This window comes from Juglans regia, chromosome 4 (assembly GCF_001411555.2).
Source record: "Juglans regia cultivar Chandler chromosome 4, Walnut 2.0, whole genome shotgun sequence".
NCBI classification, from domain to species: domain Eukaryota; kingdom Viridiplantae; phylum Streptophyta; class Magnoliopsida; order Fagales; family Juglandaceae; genus Juglans; species Juglans regia.
In genome coordinates, this window is record NC_049904.1 from 29,195,298 (window position 1) to 29,219,249 (window position 23,952).

At 36.7% G+C, this 23,952-nt stretch overlaps 2 protein-coding genes across 3 annotated transcripts; both read left to right on the plus strand.

Moving 5' to 3' along the window:
* Positions 1–1,101: 1,101 nt before the first annotated feature.
* On the plus strand, positions 1,102–7,029 carry LOC109011292 (plant cysteine oxidase 4-like). 2 transcript variants are annotated; one of them, XM_018992429.2, is made up of 6 exons: positions 1,102–1,218; positions 1,640–2,003; positions 2,130–2,293; positions 2,457–2,604; positions 6,262–6,465; positions 6,566–7,029. In XM_018992429.2, the coding sequence occupies exons 2-6, from the start codon at positions 1,904–1,906 to the stop codon at positions 6,682–6,684; spliced, it is 735 nt and encodes a 244-aa protein (XP_018847974.2). In that variant the 5' UTR covers positions 1,102–1,218; positions 1,640–1,903; the 3' UTR covers positions 6,685–7,029. The 2 variants fall into 2 exon arrangements, with proteins under 2 accessions (XP_018847974.2, XP_018847973.2); XM_018992428.2 differs by having other exon boundaries at positions 1,122–1,290.
* Positions 7,030–15,578: 8,549 nt separating this feature from the next.
* Positions 15,579–21,227, plus strand: LOC109011293. The gene is made up of 7 exons (XM_018992432.2): positions 15,579–15,869; positions 18,092–18,525; positions 18,630–18,706; positions 19,457–19,493; positions 19,820–20,048; positions 20,341–20,740; positions 20,864–21,227. Exons 2-7 carry the CDS (start codon positions 18,162–18,164, stop codon positions 21,002–21,004), a joined length of 1,248 nt encoding a protein of 415 aa, XP_018847977.1. The 5' UTR covers positions 15,579–15,869; positions 18,092–18,161; the 3' UTR covers positions 21,005–21,227.
* The last annotated feature ends 2,725 nt before the right edge of the window (positions 21,228–23,952 follow it).

Consider the following 23,952-nt stretch of genomic DNA (forward strand, 5'->3'; position numbering starts at 1 on the left):
CATCTATCAATCCCTTGCTCAATAAGTTCACTTACAGTTATTTCTCTGTCTAATTTTGTTATAGAAAATTGTACCTGGTATGATGTTGATATAGGCAGTCACTTATCTTTTCAAATATTAATTTGGTCACCCTTACCCACCTTCCACATAAAACCTGCTTCAACCAATTTTATAGAAGAGAGCAGACTCCTCCATATTAGTGAAGGTCAATTCCCCATTTTTGCATTTGACATATCACCTTGCTTGAAATATTTATCCTTCATAACTTTTGCAACCAAGGATTGAGGCTGTTTTAACATTCTCTAACATTGCTTTGCAAGCATAACCTTATTGAAATATTCAATATCCCTTAATCCTAATCCTCTTAATTTTTTTGATTTCTTCCATTTTATAATCTCAACTCTTCCAATGTACTCTTTTCACGTTTTGCATGTGGCCCCATCAGAACCTTGACATGAGTGTAGTGATTTCCTTGCACACTTCCTAAGTAGCTTAAAAAGACTTATTAGGAAGGTAGGTATAGATTGTATGACTTTTAGTATGTCTATTCTATCTTATATTTTTATGCGAAAATATACTAATTTATACTAATCAAGCAAAGTTTATATGAATTTGGGTTGTTCGTTTATAGGAGTCTAACTTTTTATTTAAATTGAATTCATTTATTAAACAAATCAAACTCGCATCGTTTATGAGCAATTTTGTTCATTTACGGTTCTATATGAATCCATATGACCTTATACATGATAGGGAAAATATTCCTTCAAAATTTTTAGCCAAAGTTGAATGCTTCTCGTTAAAAAGAAACAGACTCATGAGATGTGATTTATCTCATTTATTACTTGTTTAATAGTATTTAAAATATTTATATGAATATTAATAAATGTTGTAAAATTATTTTATGTGTATATATTTTATAAATTTTATTTTATTATAAAATAGATTTTGAAAAAAACTTCATCGTACAAATAGAAACTTTATTTTTTAAAAAATAGAGGGGTAGGTAAGGATTCGATGAATGGCTTGAAAACATTGCACTTGGCCACCACGTGGTAGAATGGCTTAAAAACGAAGCGACGTAGTTTCATTCCTCGGCAAATTGCAATGTTCATCGTTATTTTCACCTCCCCTCCCAGTCACTTCTCGACTCTCGTTAAATCCTTTCCTTTAAGTTCTGGGGTTCCTTACAGTCTTCCTCTCTGTCTCACGATCTCTCAGGTACCCTCTCTTGCGTCTATAGCTGTCCGTTGGTGCTGTCGTTGCTTAACAAATCTCGAATATGCGAAACCGGTTCGTTCTACGGATTAAATCTTAACTATCAATTCGTTAAATCCTCTCCCTTTTTAAATCCTTGTTATTCATCTCTCTGCTCTGATTTAGCTTTGATGGTTTTTTGTTTCATTCGGCTGAATAATTTCGTGTTTGATTCGTTTAGTGCTTGCCATGTCGTTGAACTTTTGTCTGCTTTGCATCTCATCTTTGTAGTATCGGATTATTTTGTAGCATCATTAACACTTGTAACTCATCAAGGAGGGTTCTTCGATGAAATATATCAATTTTACGAGAAGAAAAGTGACCATGTTTTTTATTTCTTTTGTGAAATTTGTGAGCTTGATGCCTTTGATGCTTGGTTTTCTAGGTTCTTCAAGCTACCGTGGACGGGGTTGATTAACTACCATGCATATCTATTGCTGTCCCTTGGGTTCACGTAGGGCTGGATCTTGGAGTTGTTGCAGAGAAAGAAAGTTGCTTTTGTACACTCTCGTGTAAATTAGAGCAACCCAATTTGTTCTTATGATTCCGATGGTTGATATACCCAAAAGGTTTTTGTGACTGATAATTAGGAATTCAGTTACTAGATATTCAGATCAATTCGCTGTTAGATTGCTAGGTTCTTCATACCATGCCAGTTATTCAGAAGCTATATGATGCCTGCAAGGTGTCCTTCTCTTCTAATGGTCCGATATCCGAAGAATCTCTCGGAAAAGTTCGTGCTATCTTAGGTAGGATGACAGAGAAACTCAAATCATGTTTAATTATTGCATTTTTTTGAACCTAGCTTACTTATGTGGTCCATGTCTTTTAGTTTAGTGTACTTTGTTTAACACTTCCATATAATGCCATTCCAGATGATTTGAGGCCTTCTAGTGTGGGTCTCGAACAGGAGGCACAATTGGCACGTCAATGGAAAGCTTCCATGAATGGTAGCAATGGGAAAAAAGGGCGAAATGGCAATCATCAGTACCCACCACCAATCAAATATTTGCACTTGCATGAATGTGGAAAATTCTCTGTAAGCAATTTGAATCCCTTTAGGAAATTAATTTTCAATTGGATTTTCCATTTGGAACTTATGGTTTTCTTACATGGTTCTTGACCTCTGGTTGAGTGGATTGTGTATTTGTAATAAAAGCTGGATTGTGATTTGTACGGGAAATTTCTGGACTTTGTCTCAGATAGGAATTTTCTGCATGCCGCCTGGATCTATCATACCACTTCATAATCATCCTGGAATGACTGTGTTAAGCAAGCTTCTTTATGGCACGCAACATGTGAGATCATATGATTGGCTTGATATGCCTGGGTCTGCAGATCAATCTCAAGGTGCCCATCTTCATTAACCTTAACATTTTTCAAGATCACATCATGGTTTGTGACGGTGATTTAGACTGATATTCCAACTTGTGCAGCTCTTGAATGTAATTTATAATATAAATACATGGAAGGTCAAAAGATTATGGTCTGTTTTTGAAGTAGCAGAGTTGGAATGAAATATAGATAATCTCGATATATTTTTTAAATTGAAAACATTTGCATTATTGATATAGATAGGGTATCACTGATTTGCTAACCTATGTTATAACCCTTGTCCATGTCTAATTTGTTTCTTTGTGAACTGCTTAGCCTTCAATATATCATCAATCATACTCTCTCTTATTCCACTCCATGGTGCGGTGGTTGTTCAGAGAAACTAGTTTGATCGAATCCCTTCTAAGCATGTATGTTCCTTCTGGGGATTCTGGTTTATAGGATTCATTTTCTCCATATGACTCGTGAGATGCAAATTACTCCTTTCTTATTGCTTTCTCCGGCCTATTGACTGTATAAGATGCATTCCCTATCCTCAATATGGAGGGTAATTGCTGCTTTATCGTATTCTTTGTTGTAAGGGTTAGGAGGATTCTGGACCAAAATAACCACTCCAGGTAGCTTTTCAGAATAATTTTAGCAGATGCAACTGTTTTGCAACCTAATGTTTGCAGCAATTTCAAGTTTTATCTGTGGTGTTTAGTTTGTGGTGTTCTTTAAAGTTAAAATCCAATAAATTATTAAAAAATTGTATAAATTAAGCTGCCTCATTCAGTTTGGTTTTCTGGATATAGGAGAACGACACAATACTATTATTTCCTGGGAGTCGTATTGTCCCTAAAAAGGGATTACTTAATGCTGTGTTATACTGTTATTTAGGAATTGCAAATGAAATTTCTGTTTGATGTGTTAGATCATGAATGGTGTGGCCATGTGAGCAATTGCTTATCTCATGATGCTTTCTAAATTAGCTTGAAATAATGGAAGAAAATAACCAGGTTCATCCAAAATAATTAATGATTAATATGGCACCCTTGATAAATGAGGGGTGAAAACTCAAGCTTGGAAATACCCTTGGATATATTTTGTGTAGAGATTTAACGAGGCTCTTTCATGTTGAATAGATTCTTTAATGTTCCCTTTTTTGTTCAATAGCATCTGATTCAAATCACTTGTTTGGTGCTTTCCAACCAATAAGAAATTTAATGTTATTATCAAAGAAATTTAATGTTATATGAAATAATCAATCAATAGGTTAAAATGTTGTCCAATGTATTGGAATAAATGAACTACAATATTGTGCTGGATATGAACATTTTTTTTTATAAGGAAGAAACTTTATTGATCAAATGAAACTAGATGAAGCCCATGTACACAAGAAGTACACAAAAGAGACACCTAATTACATTCTAGAAAGCTGAAAAGAAAACAAAAACTTATGAACATTCCCTCCCTTTAGTACAATAGCAGAAAACCACTGAACCAAAGAAAACACAAAAAAATCCCACCTCCACAGCTCTCTCCTTGTTGTTGAAGCACCTCTCATTCCTTTCCTTCCATAAACACCACATTAAGCACAAAAGAATCGTCTTCCACACCGCTGTCAGTTGAGAGCTATTATGATGCCTATTCAAACATGCTAGAAGCTCAACTTAGGCATAACCCAAGTCAACCCAGCTCTACTAAAAATGCCAACCCATAATTCCCTAGCCACAATGTAGAAGTAGATGGTCAATTGATTCACCATTTTTCTTATACATGAAACACCACTCCATTACAATCACCCCACGTTTCCTTAAATTATCTACCGTCAAAATCTTTCCTAAAGCAGCAGTCCAAGTAAAAAAAGCAACTTTAGGCAGCAATGCCCTCCAAATACACTTCCATGGGAACAAAATATGCTGTTGATCTGTCAACACCTTATAAAATGATTTAACAGAAGACTTGTTGCTCCCCGTATGTTTCCACAGCTTTCTATCTCTCCCATTTCCTCCTATCTTCATGGAATAAAGAAAGTTGAAAAAACCTGTTATCTCATCAATTTCCCAATCCTGTGCATTTCTAGAAAAATCATATTCCAATGCACATTACTATTGGCACGACACAACACTTCTGAGATGATTTCCAGCCAATCTGAAGACAACCGGAAAAACAGTATGTAGAGCTCTCTCACCACACCATTCATCAAACCAGAAACGAATTCTTGTACCTTTTCTCCAACCTCGAATTTGATGTGTTTTTCAAACAAGTTCCACCCCTTTCTAATAAATTTCCAGAGGCGCACACCAAACAACGAATCCCCTTCCAATTGGTATCTCCACAAACACTTTCCTAATAGAGCTTTATTAAAAGAATAATGCTATATTGACACCTTATTTTGACACCTCATGTATTTTAATTTTTTTTTTAATTTTTTTTTTAATTTTTTTCTTTACTAAATAGTTAAGGAAGTGACTATTAGTATATTGATTTTTTTTTAAATGTTTTAAAATGATAAAAATATATGAATAAAAAAAATGAAAATATGATTTTGGCCTAGCGGTAACTTGCAGTGGGCAGATATGAGCGACTGAGTAGCATCGCTCTTATTAAAAATAATCAAATTACGCACCCCCAAGCCTCCCAACACAATTGGACTACACACATTTTGCCAACTCACAAGATGAAATTTGTTCTCCTACCCCATGCCACCCCACAAAAATGCTCTAAACAGTTTTTCAATCCGATCAGCCACACCCACCAGTAATAGAAATAAAGAAAGAAAATATGTAGGGAGATTGGAGATGGTACTTTTGATAAGAGTTAATCTCCCCCTTTTGATAGATATAGCCGCTTTTGAACGTTGCCCATCTTTTTAAACTAATGAATCAAATGTTTTGCTTGCCATCTAGGCAACACACTTCACCCCTTCCAAACTCTCATCCTTTTTACATTCCCAATCTGTCACTTTTGATGTATTACAATCCTGTAGAAAAAATTGCGATGTTCACCTATTGTTGAGTTCCTATCATCTAGATTGTGTGATGTCGCATATTTTTCATTAATCATAATGATAAGAATTGGATAAAGGGTACCATTTGTTGAAAATTTGTAATTTGTGTGCGTAATATGTCAAAAGTGGTGGCTTGGTGCCGCATGCAGAGGGTGTGACAGTTTGGGGTGCAATACAGGTTCTATTTGACAAATAGTGGTAGTTTGAGTGCACAACATGTCAAAAGTTGTAGTTTTGATACCTCATTGCAAAGGGTGACAATGCAAATGTCTTTTTTTCCCGTTGTTCTGTTATCCTGTTATCCTTGCATATTCTATTAAGCTAGTCTGATACCTTCCAACACTTGAAACTTGTTTATTTAGCTCTCATCCTTACTACTGTGTTTATTTTCCTGTGTGATCAATGTGGTACTCGAGCAGTAGTAATATTGTTCTATATATGTGTTTTCTCCGCATTTTGTTGATTCTCATCAAGATAGAGGATATACTGTACCTTTTATTTTTCAAAATCTCCAATTGCTCATTTAAGATGGAAAAAAATTGAAATAAAATAGTGAATGCTTGATTCCAGCATTGAAAAACTTGCTGGATAAGAATTACTTGTCCATCCATAATAATTAAAAAAAATTAATTGACTGGATAATGGAGTTTCACTGATTGTGGGTTAATGAAAATTTGCAGCCAGGCCCGCAAAACTTGTTAGGGATTGTGAGATGAGTGCACCTTGTGGTATTACCACCCTTTATCCAAACAGTGGCGGCAATATCCACTGTTTCAAAGCCTTGACTCCCTGTGCTCTCTTTGATATTCTTTCACCCCCATACTCCTCGGAAGATGGCCGACACTGCTCATATTTTAGGAAATCCCCTAGGCGAGATCTACGAGGTATCATCCTCCCTCCTTTTTGCGTGAGATAGATAAATGCTTTGTGTTTTTTGTCTGATGTTCAGAACTAACCATTCTGCTCCTTTTTTCAATCCTAAAGATCTTGATAAGCTATGCGGTATAGAATCATCTGAGGTGGCTTGGTTGGAAGAGATTCAACCTCCTGAAAACTTAGTGGTCCGGAGGGGGCTGTACAAGGGCCCCATTATTAGAAGTTGAATTTGTTTTGTAATGCAAGTACCATAACAATTAGTTACATTGGCCAAAAAACAGAGGAGCCAATAAGGTGATTGCTAGAGCGCTTGCCATCCACGGCCATGGCAATAGTTGCTGGGATGTTGGCGATAACTACGGTCATTCCCATCCTGAGGCATTTGATTGTACATATCTCTTGCAATGGCTTGGCGTTGAATGCCGCCAAACATCTTGTGCTCAACACATGGTGTGATTGTTCCTTTTTGTAATAAACATTCAGGTATTCGACTTCCAATTTGATCTTGGCTGCCTTGAGATGTTTTCTGTTCTGCAAGTACCATTCTATTTTCAGAAGCATATATCTTTGCATGTATTGGGTGTTTCTGTTCTTACACGCCTCATTTTCTGGTCTTCCCCTGGTGAATATTAGCACTAAATACAATCAACCACTCTGATGTTTTGGTCTTTTGGGTTGTTCTTCGGCTAGTGGCTGCGCTATGGCTCGCTCGTTCGGTTGTTTTCTTCTTCTTATCTTTGGGTACATAGGTTTCACGAGAGAAATACTAAGCACTAACAAAAACACAGGAAAACAAAGAACTGTTAGGATCACTAAAGTGATAGAAGCACAGACCCAGGGACAGGTAAAAGGAAGAAATCGGCGTGCCTTATATTATAACTCACGGGCTGCCTGATCTGAACCCTTTTCCAGTGAAATCTGCTATAGGTAAGCTAGATGTATAGTCAAAGTAGGCTATTTTTCCAGGCATGTTAAATTATAATTTGTCTCGAAAGTTAGAATTGATAGAAAATGTTGATTTGATGATTTAAGTTATATTCTGTGACAAATATCACTGCAACAGAAATATGGTAGCCTAAGGATTGCCGAACACTATTCCGGTGGCCTCCTCATTGGCTACATGGCCGCCTGAAAAAAAAAATTGTTCATGTTCTTATCTTAATTGAACTTCTTAAAATAATAATAAAAAAAACTACTTACATTTACAAAGACAACTTATTTATAAGCTAGGATTGATCACCCGTTAAATGCCCTGGTGTGCGATCAATCGGTTGAACCAAAGCAATGCATATGGAGAAGTGAACTCGAAGAGACCAGTCAAAGTTTTGTCAATGCATCAGTGGTAATGTTTGGACCGTCACAAATAAAAATTTAGAGCGAAAAGGAATGAGGAGTAAAATATATCAAGTTTCCTGGCGTTATGTTATGATCTAAACGGATCAATGGAATTCAAAATTTTGGTGTATTACCTAGTATATTGGTCACTAGGCCAGCATTATAATTGTGAGGGGGTAAAATATACCAAGCTCAAAATGGATTTCAAGATCCAGCCCATCAAAGGGAACCATTACTAGAAGACAAAATGAATGAGAGGGAGAGGGGACAAGAAGGGATTAAAGGGTGAGGGCGTCAGGAGAAAGGGAGAAAGGTAGAGAGGGAGAGAGGGTCGGACACGCAAAACAGACATCCTTCGTCATTACCAAGGTGCACGCATAAAGAGAGTCAAATGAAATGAACATGATACTTATGGTTTCGGAACTTTTTCAGGAGGACTCTTCAACTTCTTCTTCAACCTGAGAGCTTTAGAGAGAACATATTCTCCAACCAGTAGATCTACAGTTCCCATTATACAGTGAGAAATGAGAAACTATGAGTGACTGGAAACAAGCTTATTATAGTGAAATCTCTCATTCCCGAACCCTCGTGGACGTAGGCCTAGTGATGAACCACGTAAATCTGTGTGTCCATCTCTCATTATTTTCTTTGTATTTAAATATTGTTCATCGTCATTGATGTACTCATCGATACCATACAACCACACCGAACCACTGCCGGGGGCTTCCAACAACACTGATTGAGGTCCAGCCCATCTTAGCGAGTCCCGGGAATATATCTTTCTTTCCTTCCGAGTTGTGCATTTTTTAGCTTTAATAGTGTCGTTGTTTGTGGGATATATTATTTTTTACACTAGAAGCAAAAGAAGAACGATTTCTCAGTGCGCTAAATAATCTCCAAATGAGTAGATGAAACTCTTCCAGATAAGTATCTTCAGCCTTTCTACTTTTATTTTTATGAAAAACACTACTGTAGAAAAGGGGCGAGTGAATCTTTCTTCGCCTAGACGTTGCACTTAAATGCTTTTCCATGCACGCAATGTGTAAGCCGGGAACCGACTTCCCGGTCACTTAAGCTGTAAGTGCCATTGCTTCGTGTACTTTAAATATACGGTATGTTTGGAATACACAACGGGCATACACAAGTGCACAGTGAGTAGGGGGCACACCTCGTGCACCCTGGGCATCCCTCACCCATCGGCTACGGGGACATCAGCGGCAACCATCTTGGTCCCTGGCGCAGTCTGCCGGCTCATTGGTGGTTGCTGACCACCATGGTGGGTTGATGGTGGCCCGTGGCCACTCACCAAGCTTTCAGGCTTGCTCGTAGAAGCACACACCCTTGCCTCATGACCACGGGCACGAGACTGCACGTGGTAAAGATCTCCTCGGCCCAGTCTCGCTACGGCACAACAGAGCCACCGACGACCACCCAGTGGCCCGCTGGCATTGTCTGCCCCCTTAGGTGTGGTTCCCGACCACCTCAGCCGCAGACAGTAATAGTGGGCCACGTGCGCAGTACACAAAGTGTGCATCAATATACACGGCAGTGCTGCCGTGAGCCCCATGTCCTCACAGGTAGTCATCACCTAAACTGCTGACATCTTCTGCCACCCTCGAGGTGGTCCTCAACCACCGCAGTGGGTAGAGGTGGGGGCCATGGCCACGCAGGCCCCATGCGCGAAACCGTACATGGTCGGTATTCTCCTCAGCCCAGTCGCATCGTGGCACGGTAGCGGTGTCGGTGGCCACCATGTGGATTGCTAGAATTTTCTGCCCCGCCTGAACACCACCTTCGCGACCCACAACCACAAGGTGGGCAATGGTGGCTTGAAGCCACGCCCCAGTGCACGAACTCCATGACCTCCTCTCCTCGGCCAACTCACAGCCGAGGTCCATTACACATCGGCCATGCACCGCGGAGAGGGCTCCACGGCCTCCTCTCCTCGACCAGCTCACAGCCGAGGTCCACCACTTCTCAGCTATGCTTCACGGGCAGCGCTCCCCAGCCAACACTCTTCGGCCACACCAGCCTGGACATGACTCTTAGCATGAACAAGTGCACGACCTAGATGATTGAGCTGCCAACCTTCAGCACACGACCACCCAATTCTTTTGGCTACGTGGGCAACATGCAGCACACGTTGCATAGCCCATGCAACGCGTTCACCAGCTGCGTTTGTTTGATCGCTACATGCACGACTCCGGACACCTTAAGTGTCACACAAACGCACCACTGATACCCTGCATGTTGCGTGCACACATTGGACGACCACCACTTTAGCCAAGTGCAAGTGGGCAACCAACACCAGATACTGATCGCATGCTCGAACCATGGACAAGCATGCACCTAAAAAAATGGAAATGGAAATAAAAATAAGGAGCAAGGAAGAGAAGAAATGACACACAACAACGAGCAATTTTCGTCAAGCAGCGAACAAACAGGAACAGGTGAAAATCAGTCGTAGTAGATAAACACTCTGGTTTGTCCCCCTAAAACTTATGTGAGTTTTGTTTTGCTAACATAACTCTTCGACTTCTTCTTCAACCTGAGAGTTCTAAAGAAAACCTCTTTTCCAGCTAGTAGATCTACAGCTCCCATTGTACAGTGAAAAATGAGAGGCTATGAGAGACTGTAAATAAGTTTATTATAGTAGAATCTCCCTTTCCCGAACCTTTGTGGACGTAGGCCTAATGCCAAACCATGTAAATCTGTGTGTCCATCTCTCCTTATTTTCTTTGCATTTAAATACTGTTCACCACTATGAATATACGCACTAATACCGTACAATGGCATCGGACCACTATTGGTGGCTCCCAACAACACCGATCGAGACCTAGCTCACCTCAATACGTCCCGAAAATGGATCTTTCTTTCCTTCTGGACCGTGCTTTTTTGGGCATTAAGAATAATTTTCATGTGTTTTAGTTTATTAGTTTCATAGCTTCTACGATGATTTAAAATTGTAAACAAGATATGCCTATATATGCTACAATAGAAATGTTTTTTTGGATGGAATTTTTTGTCCAAAAAAGGTCATCTTCATCACAAAAATTATATATATATATATATAGATATATATAACTAACCTATCAATTGGCAAATCCATTGCAGAACCAAGTAGATAGTTTCGACTTGCATTACACTTTTGTCTTTCTGTCTGCTGTCCTCCAGCTCTGTATCATACATGCATGTGTCTCTCTCATGGATGGCATAAATTACGTGCCCAAGTTTGCGGCGACTATTTCGCTAAAATTACGTACGTATTTTACATATAGATTCTGTTTTATTACTTTCCTATCCAACTTCAATTAAAGATTACATCTCAATCTATATACTCTATAGAGGTCTAATCACTAGGGGTTATATGGGCATGCAGCATTTTGACGTTTCCTCAATCAGTGATTTTTTCTATTTCCAATAACCCCACCAAATGCATCGGGGCTAACTTCCTTTTATGATTGACCTAATTCTGATTCAAAATTCAAAGTCCATGGAGTCGGTTGTACGTCGTGTAAGACCATTAACAGCTGCCTAATAGACTCTAAATTCATTGGTTATAATTATTATTTAGTGCTTGATACATGCAGTTCTATGCTAATTATTTAATGTTAGATACATTTTTATGTTGTTTAAATTCTACGCAATTTCTTTAAAAAAAATAAATTTCATCGTTAAAAAATTATTTTTTCATACATGTAATCTTAGATTTACTAATTTTTTTCAAACGAAGTACGCAATATTTTTACATAGAATTATTTCTCTCGGAATTATAGATATAGTAAAATCCCATCCACGCGGTAGGCACCACATGAAGGTTTTAAAAGTCAAGGCTCAAACTCACTTTTGCATTCTTGAATTAAGAAAAAAGATGCATTCATGTGTAAATTATTTGAGGACGTCGATGCTTGAGAAATATATATGTATATATGCATTCTCGTTGTTTCATTTAAACGGTCATCATTCTTATATATGTCCACATTGATCAGACATGACTGCCGTCTATTTTTGAAGAATGGTCGGAAACAGGCCGGGACCTCAAGACAGACGTTTTCTAAGCAGGTTGTCCCTGATCAGGTCTAAAAAGCTCGATCCATTCAAATCCGTTGAGAATAATACTAGTTTGGATAATTTCCGCATCAATCATAAGAAACAAACAAAGTACACCCTGGCTATATTAATTAATTGGTGTTGAACCATCCATGCATATGATCATCATCTCAAAACATGAGTAATCAGACATGATTCTCGTTTATAACATTTACGTAGGACACCATGATATTGAATATTGTCGTGATGCTAAGTTGGACTTGATCTTCATCCATCCATCCATGCCATCAAATAATTAATATACATAAAACAGGTAACTCTTTGCGAAAAGATTCTTATGATGAGCTATAAAAGTAATAAAATGTAAACTCCCCATGCAAACACGAAGACAAAACTTCAAGTATTTCTAGGTCCGTAGGGCGCTGGGAGTTCCTCATTTTCTATACCCAGTTTCTGGCTTTCTCTTTCACATAGTTTTCGCTAGCTGTTAATTTCATATATTGTTTAATCCTTGAATATCTCTCATGATCAGCTTAATTTCTCTCTTTCTATAGCAACAAATTAAACATACACATGTCACGCATAACGAGACAGTTTTGGGTGCCCTTTAGCCAGGCCTAATCCTTAAAAAAATGATTCCCCTTATTTCCCAAAGAGTCAAAAGACTGAGGAGCAGGCCAGCCGTATTTGTCATGCGAGGACATATATATTCTAAATTCTTTGGCAGCTAGCATTGGAAAGTAAACCCCTTGATGGTACGGAAAAAGACAGATATGTGGTGCAAATTCAGAGAACTTACTTCTCACCACAAATTGTCATGATCTCATAATAAATAAATCGTTGTAAATGCTCTTTTTTTTTTTTTGGCAGTAGAGAATGAATGGAAGGCGTGTGATCTCTTATCTTGCAGCTTCCAGCGTAGCGTATGATCCCCTGGCCTCCTTCCCTTTGATCCCAAGTTATGCACATCCGTATTGTCTGGCTTTAAATTGTTAGGAATTTGGACCTCTCAAATTCATCCTTTAGGATCTATCATTTGGTAAAATATAAAGAAAAATAGAGAAATAATAACAATACAAGAATTTACGTAAAAACTCTCAAAACAGGAGGAAAAACCACCGGATCTAAAGAAGAAAATATATTATATATGTGAAAAATTATTACAATCACATAATTTTTTTCCTCATCCCAAATGACAACCACAAAACTTTTTCGCTAGTAAAATTTTAACTCTCACATCTTTTCTTTTTATTAAAAAAGGCTAATAGAAGAATTTTTTTAGAGTCACAAATTACTAATTTAGCTTATGATTGATGTAATTAATTAAGAGGCCAAACACCCTATTTATAAACCTTAAAACCTGCTTCTCAATTCTCACACACCGGTGTGAGACTACAAAGGAGCAAACCCAACATAAATCACCATTATCATGGTTGCCAAGAATATACCTACATTTTTAATTGGCGTATTAGTAAAGGAATAAGGAAAATTACTGTTGCATTGGTCAGAAAGTACTACTTTTACCAAAGAAGTTAATTTGAACTAATTTGACGCGGAAGTTGCTATGGACATAAAATGGATATTATGTATAGGAATGATTAAGATAATTCCCTACAATTTTCTGGAAAAATGGTACTCGATCCAGTGAGCTGGGAATAGCTAGCAGCCTAGCCATGCAGTTAATTTACTTAACTCCGCCCAAACAATATGCCAAAGACGATCCATTAATGCCTATCTTGGAGTTTGGAGCTAGCTGACTGGTGTTCAATTCTTACGACGTACCAGATCGATCCCTACGTACGTTGCATGCCATAAATTTCTGAAAAATTAATCTCACTAAAATTAACCTGCTAGCTAGAGAACCGAAATAGTTGGATAAAGCTGTCGAGCGGGAAAGTAGACAGCGAACAGCTTATTAAATTAATTAGCTGCTCCGGCCTGTATCGCTTTTTGAAGAAATTAGTCATGATGATGCAGTACTTAGTCAAATAAGCTGTACTAGTTAGTTTATAATACATATTAGTCATGATATAACATGCAGGCATCAACGTCTAGCAGCTTATAGCTAGGGTCAAAAGACTAAATTCTAGCTTGCTTCAACTACCGATCGATCCTAGCTAGCTAGTGAGAATTGTACACATTGATTAATAGCGCTCCGATATTTTTATTTTGACCAGATAAAAGCAAGCTAGCCCGAAATTTTATTTCTATTCGGAACATTATCATTGGATTTATGTAACAACTCAACTGGTACTTACTCTTTAACATATTCTTCGTTTGTTGTTTTTCAGGATGTCAAAAAGTAATTTAGTCAAGTTGATCATGAGTCCCAAGCAGCAATATTGTACGTGCATGAAAACAATATTATTTTTCTACTATCAAAGGTCGAAATTAATGATATATATATATATATATATATGAGTAATGCACCATGCAATCGTTTTGAAAAAAAAAATGAGATTTATTATTAAAAAATTAATTAATTTTTTTTTCATATGAATTTTATATTTACTTAATTTTTTTTAAAAAAAATTATGTGACGCTTGTGCATTCTATGATTGTAAATATCATTTATATATATATGTCATTATTTGAGCACTCAAGTCCCACTAAAATGGACTAATTTATAAGATCACTCTCATTGGATTAGTTAAAGTTAAAGAAATAGTTTTGATGAATGTAAGAGAAATTTAACTTTTGACTATTCCATTCACATAAATCTTCACATTGGAATAGTTATTTTTTCATTATATAATAATAAAATAATATAAGATGAATTTGATTTTGATTATTCACATTAAATCTCCACATTAGATTATACATTTATTCATTATATGGTAATGAATAACTACTAATTTCAAAAATATTTAATTTTTTTAATTTTATCATATTTTACTATTCTATTTATTATATGTTAATTAATAATCATGTTCTTATTAAATTAATATATCATTAAGTCAAATTAATATATTAATTGTGATAAAATATGTGATAGAAAGAAAGAAAGAGAGAAATAATTAATAAAATATGTATTTGATGTATGTACAGTAATCTTCAAATTTAAAAAAACTTTTGAAAATTACTATAGTTAAATTCTAAATATTTAAAATTTGACTAATTCAATATGAGTATATTTTATTCTTTAATAATTAAATATTTATTAAATTTAATTTTAACTAATTCAATAAAAGTGCTCTGATCAAGATCTCATAACCCCATCAAAAGTCATTCCAACGTATAAGAAATGAAATAAAGCTGTGAAACAAAGAATTACGTACATCATATGGACAAGAAAACTGGTCAGATTTATATGGGCAGAAAGTCCTGGTTTAGGTGGGAAGAAAATGAAAGGTGGTTGATGAAGGAATGGCCCACGCGTGCGTTACTTATAATAACCCTCACGTTGAGAATTTAACTTCGTAATTAACAAGTTGATTAGATTTGTTATTGGTTATAAAAATGGAAGGGTCTCTAACAGAGGTCAACAATTAATAATCACGAGCAAGCCGGAGAGAGAGAGAGAGAGGAGGGGGGACAGCTGTCAAAGGTTGGGAGCAGTCACATGATTTCTAACAGTCCAAGGGACAGTTGCATATGTATTCATAATGTCAGTATTATTGCAATTTAAAGAGAACATGTAGTACTAGTGTGACCGAAAATGGTTTTATTTATTTATTTATTTTGAAAAACACCGTAAGTCTTATTATATAACTTTAGTTCAGATGCTGAATGAAACAAAAATGTCCCAAAACCGAGTAGGAAATAAAACCCTCTCTCTCTCTCTCTCTCTCTCTCTCTCTCTTCTCTCTTCCTCCCCGGCCCCTCCCTCGATCCCTCTCTGATCATATGATCAAAGTGTTCAAGGACTAAGTACTACCCAACTTCAATCTGTCCAAATCCCCTAAAAGCTTGCAGTTTAGGAGGCATGCGAGGATTAGCCCCAGAGACATGTTTGAGTACTGTAGATCATTGATCGGCAACATGAAAGGCGGAGGACTAATGTGGCACACTTTCGTCGTCATTGATGGTTTGTATATTGGAAAAGAACACCATAAATTTAGTTACTGATCTGTGATCATAGCTTATCTTCGCTAGTTCTTCGCTTTTGTGGAGTTTTATTACCTGCTTGCTTACAATTATAAATGGGTTTTTTTTCATGAGTTTTGGGAAGGAATGAAACATGATCATCTACCAGACCGTACTCCTAATTATAATACGTGGGAGTTCTTGAAAGAAGCATTTGTTACTGATCTGTTAAATTATTTCCTTTTCATTTTCTCATGATCTAAAATTAGTCTATAAGCCTAAGAATACATATGTCCTTGGAAAATATTGGTTTTTTCTTGTTTAAATGATCATTTTTTAAAGATATTAAAAACGGATACATGACTAGCAATGGTGTTTTCACAAAACAGATATATATTTGCTTTGCAATTACCCATTTTTTATGGCCTGTGATGAACTGACATGCGAACGATTTTTATGTGTAGCTACCAAGTATATATGCTAAAACGCAATAAGGAGAAAATAAAAGAGAGGAATGATCCCTCCCTCTCCCTCTCTCTGATTTCTGATCTCTCTCTCTCTCTCTCTCTCACTGCATCCACCGGCCCGTCAGGTTTTCATTTTGCCTAGATTTATTGTTGTTCATTCTGATTACATGCCCTCCACATATTTATTAGGTCAAGAAATGAAATTTTATTCATTATGAAAATTGGAAGAACTTTAATCTGATATCATATATATATATATATAATAAATATTATCTCATGATGATCTCTTGAAAGAAAGAATTTTGTTTCGCAGTCATCGATCGACCCTCCGTAGTAATTAGTTATATATATAGGTCGAGAAGAATTTCCTCTTTCCATTGATCACCATGCTACTCATGAAACATTCATTGATATTGGCAAATGTTGATTTTCGATTGCCTAATTTAGATCCTCATAGGAGATGCATCTTGGCATCTGACTTTCTTAATTTGCAGAAGAAGTACTGGAGATAAATGACAAGGAGGGTTCGGACCTTAATTGTCAGTCTCATGAGAAATATTGGGTTAAAAAAGAAAAAAAACATCATATATATACTTCCCATTTTCGTAGCTAGCACGCAGTAGTTTATTAATTTCCTTTTTTTTTTCCCAACTTCTGAACACTAATTAAGAGTTAAATGGATCGAGTTCCTCATGGAGTGAATTTCTTGTATATAGGACGTATGTCCACTCAATAGCCAGCAACTCTTTAGTCTGCACATGTGACTTTTGTACGTCAGTGTATGAGTTGTGGGAATTTGATCTCTGCTGGGATTCGGTGCATGGAATCCTTTTGTTTTCTCCACAGCTACATTGAACCTCTGGATAGAATAGAGAATATTAGTCTAACTAGCTAGTTAGTGCAAGTAAAACACATGTTGATAGGATCTAGGTTAAAGTCTTTAAATAAAAATTTACTCCCATTTATAAAGGTGGATGAAACATTAATTCATGATGTCTAGGGATACACCATTAAATGTTTCCTGCAATACATAATTAGTACCCCCAGTTAGCTAGCTATCACCTATAAAGCAATGAGCCCGGCCTGTAAGATCATCAATGGCAGCTAGCTTGCTTAATTGGAACATTTTAAATAGTTGCATCTCTTAAGAGAGTAATTAGACGTTATAACCTTAATGATATAAGTGAACACATGCATGCTATATATAGTAGTGGATCGATCGGATTATTCTAATTAATTAGTTAGATTCGATCGTTTTTATGTACATTTTCATGGTTAATATATATTATTCTAGATTATATGTATGAGCAAGAAGAGATTTTGAAGCATAAGATATAAAAATCAAAATTAAAAGAAAATTGATATTTTTTTTAAAGTAAGAAAAACTGATAGTTGTAAGTTATGGGAATGAGAAAATATATTTGCAATCGTGAATTGTGTCGTCGCGTAATAGCTTTAAAAAAAGTGAATAAAACATGAAATCTTTATGAAAAAAATTAATTTTTTAATAATGAACCTCACTATTTTCAAAGCGATTACATGACATTTACGCACTTCACGATTATATGTAAAATTATTCTTTTCAGGCTTTTATGGAGAAATATTGTACAATATTATGATTGCGAAACGTTATGATGTTTAGACAGTGAAGGTACTGTAAAGAAATGAAGTTCATTAGCAAGCGTCAGGTTGAAACCTAGCTGGTTATTTATAACCTAAAACAAGTTTACATTATTTCAGCTCCTTTTTCTTTCAGCAGTCTAACTTCTGAAGAAAGAACTCAATTTTTGGAGCCTGGAGGTGGTCTAAAGAAAACTAAAGTAGCCATGACAGAAGGATCATCAGATATCTATGATAATGAAGAAAGTAGTAGTGACAGGAGTGAGGAACAGGCCGCCGAAAATGCCTCTGTAGTGTCTTCACAAAGGTGCTCGTCTTTTGACTTAAATGAAGAAGCCTGTAGTACTATGGCTCAGGTTGCTGGACTCAGCAATATTGAGGATGACCATGTGAAAAGAATAGATGGGAATTCAGGTAATAACGACATCTCCGGTACTGATGATCAAGGAAAGGAAAGGACGAGTACTAGAGTCAGGCAATATGTTAGATCGAAAATGCCTCGGCTTCGGTGGACTCCTGAGCTCCATCTCTCTTTTGTTCATGCCGTTGAAAGGCTCGGTGGACAAGAGAGTGAGTTTCAACCATGCATATATATACTTGTCAAAGAAATAAAAAAGAAAGAGAACTTCAATGATAGATATTTACCCAATGATCGGCCTGGATTAATGGTGCAGGAGCAACTCCCAAATCAGTTCTTCAGCTCATGAGCGTGAGAGGACTCAGTATAGCCCACGTAAAGAGTCATTTACAGGTACTACTGCAGATGGGATCGTTTTGCATGATTATATCTGTTATAACCTTAAAAAGCTGATTAATCATCAGTTTGAAGCTTTTCTAGAATTAACCAATCATAAAGCCCAACTTTACCTAGCAAGAGTCCACCACTAATAAGGTTAGTCACGTGATATTGGAGTTTGTAAAACCCTAGCCCCACGTTAGAAATATGAATAACTTGCTTATACTTAGTTTCAATGTTGAGATGAGATAATATCAGAAATTTATATATAATAGTATTAAAATAGTTTGTAAATAGTAGTAAAATAATTTCAATTAAGATATTTTATGAGATTTTGAGAAATGAGAGAGAAAAATTACTTGTACAAAAATATTATAAAATTAAATTAATATTATTAAAATATATTTTTTAATATTACTTTTATTTTGAGATTTAAAAAAATTGAATTATTTTTTATGTTTTGTTTAGAAGTTTGAGAAAGTTGTAATAATTAGATAATGAAAAAATTAAGATTTGAAGTTAAAAATATATTTGTGTTTTAAGTAGTGTTTGAATATTGAGATGAAATGAAATCAACTCAACATCCAAACAAGGTCTTAAAGTGATTAGGTTATAAAGATAATCATGAGTGTTAAGACTTACTAAATGAAACTCGATCGAGTCATGAGCGACTACTTTTTTTATATTGTCACTACAATATTATCTCTTTTTTATTTTCTTTTGCTAGTTTGATACTTTCATTCATTTTTTAATCGTATATTTCAGATGTACAGAAGTAAGAAGCTCGATGAGGCTGGACAAGGTAATAAAGTTTTATGATATTTCGCTAGCTTATATATGATATATATTAATTAATATCACATATATATAGTTGTAATGATATGGCTGGGAAATTAAACAAAGATAACTGATTTAAAGAAGTTCCTATAGGAGGCTCGGAGTAATGACTAAAAAATTAATAATTCAGAATATTAAAAAAAGTTTTACATGAAAACCTTCTAGCTTTGAGGTTTTTGCATGTTCTTGTTATGAAGTTGTCATGTTTTGTCTCGGCCATGATGGAACCGAATTAAGATAGAAACTTAAGCATTTTTCTTTTAACCCGTGATTTCGTCCCTTTTTTGACAGTACTGGGTAAAACGTACAGCCCATTGCAAGGAAGAAATCATATGCAAGGCATTGATCTTCACCAAACGACCAGTACTACTACTCATCAGCACTTCAGAATGGAGAATGGTGGGATAGTTCTAGCTAGGCATTCTGATCATCATGATCAGTATAATGTTGGTCATAGTCTTTTGCACTCACCCCTCTCCCAACTATCTTTAGATCATATGATCAAAGCTAGCTTCCAAAGGTAACTGCTATTATATATATATATATATATAATATGATTATAAAGTGAAGAAGTTGGCCAAGAAAGGTGAAAGAATTTCATTAAAATAAAATAAAATTTCGAGATTGTTAGTGGCATGTGAAATAGAATAATGCTATGTACAAATCTTAGGTGTACAAGACTCGTGCAAGTCTTTTTTGAAAAAGTGTCTGTGCAAGACTTGTATATGTAAGGCTTGTACATGTCATTATTCCTTTAATAAGAAACACGAAGTTGTTTCATGTTCGTGATTCCCTGATCTCTCTCATTATAGGTTGCAGCAGTGTCCAGCTACTAATCAGCATGACATGAGAAGGGCAAGTTACCTATTAAGCAAAGATATTGGAGGAGAAAAGGATTTCAACAGCAGCTCAACAGCCTTCGAAGCTCAAGGCAATTCAACATCTTCAAACCAAACTCATGCAATGGATAAAGACATCCGAATTGGACCCATGAGACCTAGCCGATTTCTTGAGAAAAAGAGATATTGGCCTCCATCATTCGAAACGATTAGCAGTCAATGGAAAGTAAAAAGAACTAATAACAATATTACGTGGGATAATATTGTTGTCGCCAATACAAACGGTAGGCAGCTCCTATCAAGTTCAGAAGATCATCTTGCGAGAAACTCCAATAGCTTTAAACCCGAGTTTGAGCCCCCGTTTCGGCTTGAGGTAACTTTTTAATTCGATAAATAGCCGTTTAGAGGATGTTATTAAGCATATAATAAAAATAAATTAAATCTATTTCTTCTTCTTCCTAGCTTTTATTTTACTCATTCCTTTTTCAAAATGCAGCTGAATGAAACGAAAATGTTGAAGGACAACGCATGGTTTCCTGATTTGCAACTAAGACTTAGCCAAAGAGTTGTGAACGAGGACGAGAAGACTCACGGCACAGGAACACATGAAATTAGCACTATGCTTTCTCTTTCTTAGCTTATTATATATTAATTTGTTGCCAAACTCATACAGATTACATACACAAAAATATGACGTAACACAACGTCAAGGCCAAATTGAGAGCAAGTGCTAAGAATTTGACTATATCTGTAAATAAATAAAAAATAGCACCATCAAAGTGAGATCGTTCTAAGTGTTTGGCGCCCTTATTGAAGCCAAGGATGAAGATAAGAAAAAGACAAACAAGATTGTTGAGAAATGATGTTCAAATTCCGATATAATGTGATAGTGTCTATATATATATATATATATAAATATATAAAGTATCGTCGTCCTTCTTACCAGAGCTGAATTGGATGTGTGGGAGAAAAGAGAAGAGGAAAGGTTTTCTCCAAGATTATTGTAAGCAGATTATCTAGTTTGCTCCCTCGATTGATCTCCTCTGAGCAAGGAGCGTTTATTCTTGGGTGTAGTATTTTTGAGAACATCTCGCTTGCTCAAGAAATGGTGCATTCCATAAATAAAAGGGTCCAAGGTGGGAATGTCACGATAAAGATTGATATGGCAAAAGCATATGACAGGGTGCATTGAGAGTTTCTTTTAGTGGTGCTTGAGAGTTTTGGTTTTTCACGACAGTTCTATAAATTGGTAGAGGAGTGTGTGAAGTCACCTTGGTACTCTGTTATGATGAATGAGACATATAAGGATTTTTTCAAGGCAAGTAGGAGCGATCCCCTTTGCTTTATTTGTTTATTTTGATGGAAGAGGTCTTGTCTTGTCAATTAAGAAAACAATTTGAGGAGGGATGCATCGAAAGGTTCTATCATCCACGGGGAGTGCCGTTAATTTCGCATTTACTTTATGCGGATGATGTTTTGGTTTTTATTAATGGTGAAAAAAGATCTTTGAGACGACTGACACCTTACTCACTTATAAGCGGTGGTCTGGACAGATAGTTAATAAAGAAAAATCTCATGCACTTTTCCATTCTTGTCGAATCAGTATAGCACGAAGAAGGGGATTGGCAAGGGTCTCAGGTTTTGTAGAAGGGCAGTTTCCGGTGTGTTATTTGGGAGGTCCCCTTGTGTCTGAGAGGCTTAAGGCATCACATTTAGAGTTTTTGGTGGCTAAGATCAGGTCCAAAGTAGCAGGATGGAAGGCGAAATTATTATCGCAAGGTGGTAAAATTGTTCTACTTAGACATGTATTATCGAGTATGGCCTCTTACATTCTTGTAGTCATGGATGTGCCAAAGGCTGCAATAGGTAAGATTAACTCTATTCTTGCCACATTCTTTTAGGGGGAGGAAAATGAGAGATTGAAGACTAAATGAAGGTCCTGGTCAAGAATTTGCAAGCCTATGGCCGAAGGTGGTTTGGGGATTAGGGGCTTCTTAGAAGTTCAACTTGCAATGCATATGAAGATAGCTTGGTGCTTAATGTCTATGGATTCTTTATGGTCGAGGTTTTTCTTGGCTAAATATGCTAGACAGTGTCATGTCTCTTTGGTATCGAGACCAGCTAATGGGTCTAGACTATGGAGATCTATAGTTTCGGTTATTCCTGCAATGTGTGAACAAATGAAGTACAAAGTGAGAGAAGGGCAAATTTCCTTCTGGTTTGACAGGTGGTTCTCGGTGAGCCCTTTGTGTGAGTTGGTTCAGCCAATTGTAAATCCAGGCCTGCTTATTAAAGAAGTGTGGATTGGGAATGACTGGAACATGGAGTTGTTAGTTCAGCTAGTGGGTGAGGAAATTGCTGAAAATGTTTTAAGGAGTGTTCGAGTTAGGCAGCAAGGTAATGATATTTTAATTTGGAAAGTTGCTAAAGATGGGTCCTTCTCTTTGACTAGTGCGTGGGAGCTGGTTCGAGTTAAGGGTCAGCCTTTTCCTTGGCTTGACTGGATTTGGCACAAATTACTCCTTAAAAAGATCTCGGTCTGTATGTGGAGAGCTCGTTTTAATTGCTTATTTTTTGATGTCAAAGTGCAAACTCGAGGAGCTTCTCTGGCCTCTAGGTGTGATTGTTGTTCTGGTCCACATGAGGAGACTCTGAATCATATCTTTGCTACATGTGAGATTGCTTCTAAGGTATGGAGGGCTGCTTTAGTGGCTCTTGGAGTTTATTGTATGCAGGCTGTAACATGGTGGAGTCGTGTATCCTTATGGTTGTCTTGTGCGAAGAAGTCCTCCAAAAGAGGAATTCTAATTGTTGTCATTCCTAGTGTTATCACTTGGAGGCTGTGGCAGAGGAGATGCAAGGCTAGGATGGAAGGTGCTTATGAGTCTATAAAGTGTGTATGGCGCTCAATTCAGCTTTGGCTTGGCAGGTTGGTGAACGAGATGCTTGATAAAAAAGCTTTGTCTTCCTTTGATGCCATGGTTCTTTGGGAATTGAATATTAATTTTTCAGAGGGTTCGATTGAGAGAGTTGTTCCAATTGCTTGGTCCATGCCTCAAATTGGTTGGTGGAAACTTAATGTTAATGGTAGTTGTAGGGGAAATCCAAGTAACTATAAGGGTGGTGGTGTTGTTCAGGATCATCGTGGGGATGTTAAGGGTGTCTTTTCGAATCATTTTGGAGAAGATACCAATAATGAGGCTGAGTTGAGAGTGCTACTTCAAGGGGTCCGTTTATGTAAAGAGTTGGGCTGCCAATCTGTGATTATCGAATGTGATTTGAAAGTGGTATGTGATTGGTTGATTGGTAATCAATGTAGTGTATGGTACCTTTGGGATTTATGGGAGGAGCTTCTTGAGGTTTTGGATGGGATGCTCTTTGAAGTGGTACATCAATTTCGGGAAGGAAATAGAGCTGCAGATTTGCTTGCATGGTGGGGTAAATCTGGGTTGGTCTGTAGGTGGGGTGCAGAAGTGAGTTTACCAGCTTCTTTGCGTGGGATATTACGTACGGATAAGTTAGGCTTACCTAGCTTTTGTAAACATAAGTGAATATGTATAGGTTCTAGTGTTTTGACTTCCCTGA

Bases quoted from the DNA above. Each gene is read 5' to 3' on its own strand.
- LOC109011293 (XM_018992432.2), top strand. From the start codon at position 18,162: ATGACAGAAGGATCATCAGATATCTATGATAATGAAGAAAGTAGTAGT. The intron at 18,526-18,629 runs GTGAGTTTCAAC...TTAATGGTGCAG, and splicing joins AAGGCTCGGTGGACAAGAGA to GAGCAACTCCCAAATCAGTT. The intron at 20,049-20,340 runs GTAACTGCTATT...CTCTCATTATAG, and splicing joins ATCAAAGCTAGCTTCCAAAG to GTTGCAGCAGTGTCCAGCTA.
- LOC109011292 (XM_018992429.2), top strand. From the start codon at position 1,904: ATGCCAGTTATTCAGAAGCTATATGATGCCTGCAAGGTGTCCTTCTCT. The intron at 2,004-2,129 runs GTAGGATGACAG...ATGCCATTCCAG, and splicing joins AAAAGTTCGTGCTATCTTAG to ATGATTTGAGGCCTTCTAGT. The intron at 2,294-2,456 runs GTAAGCAATTTG...ACTTTGTCTCAG, and splicing joins ATGAATGTGGAAAATTCTCT to ATAGGAATTTTCTGCATGCC.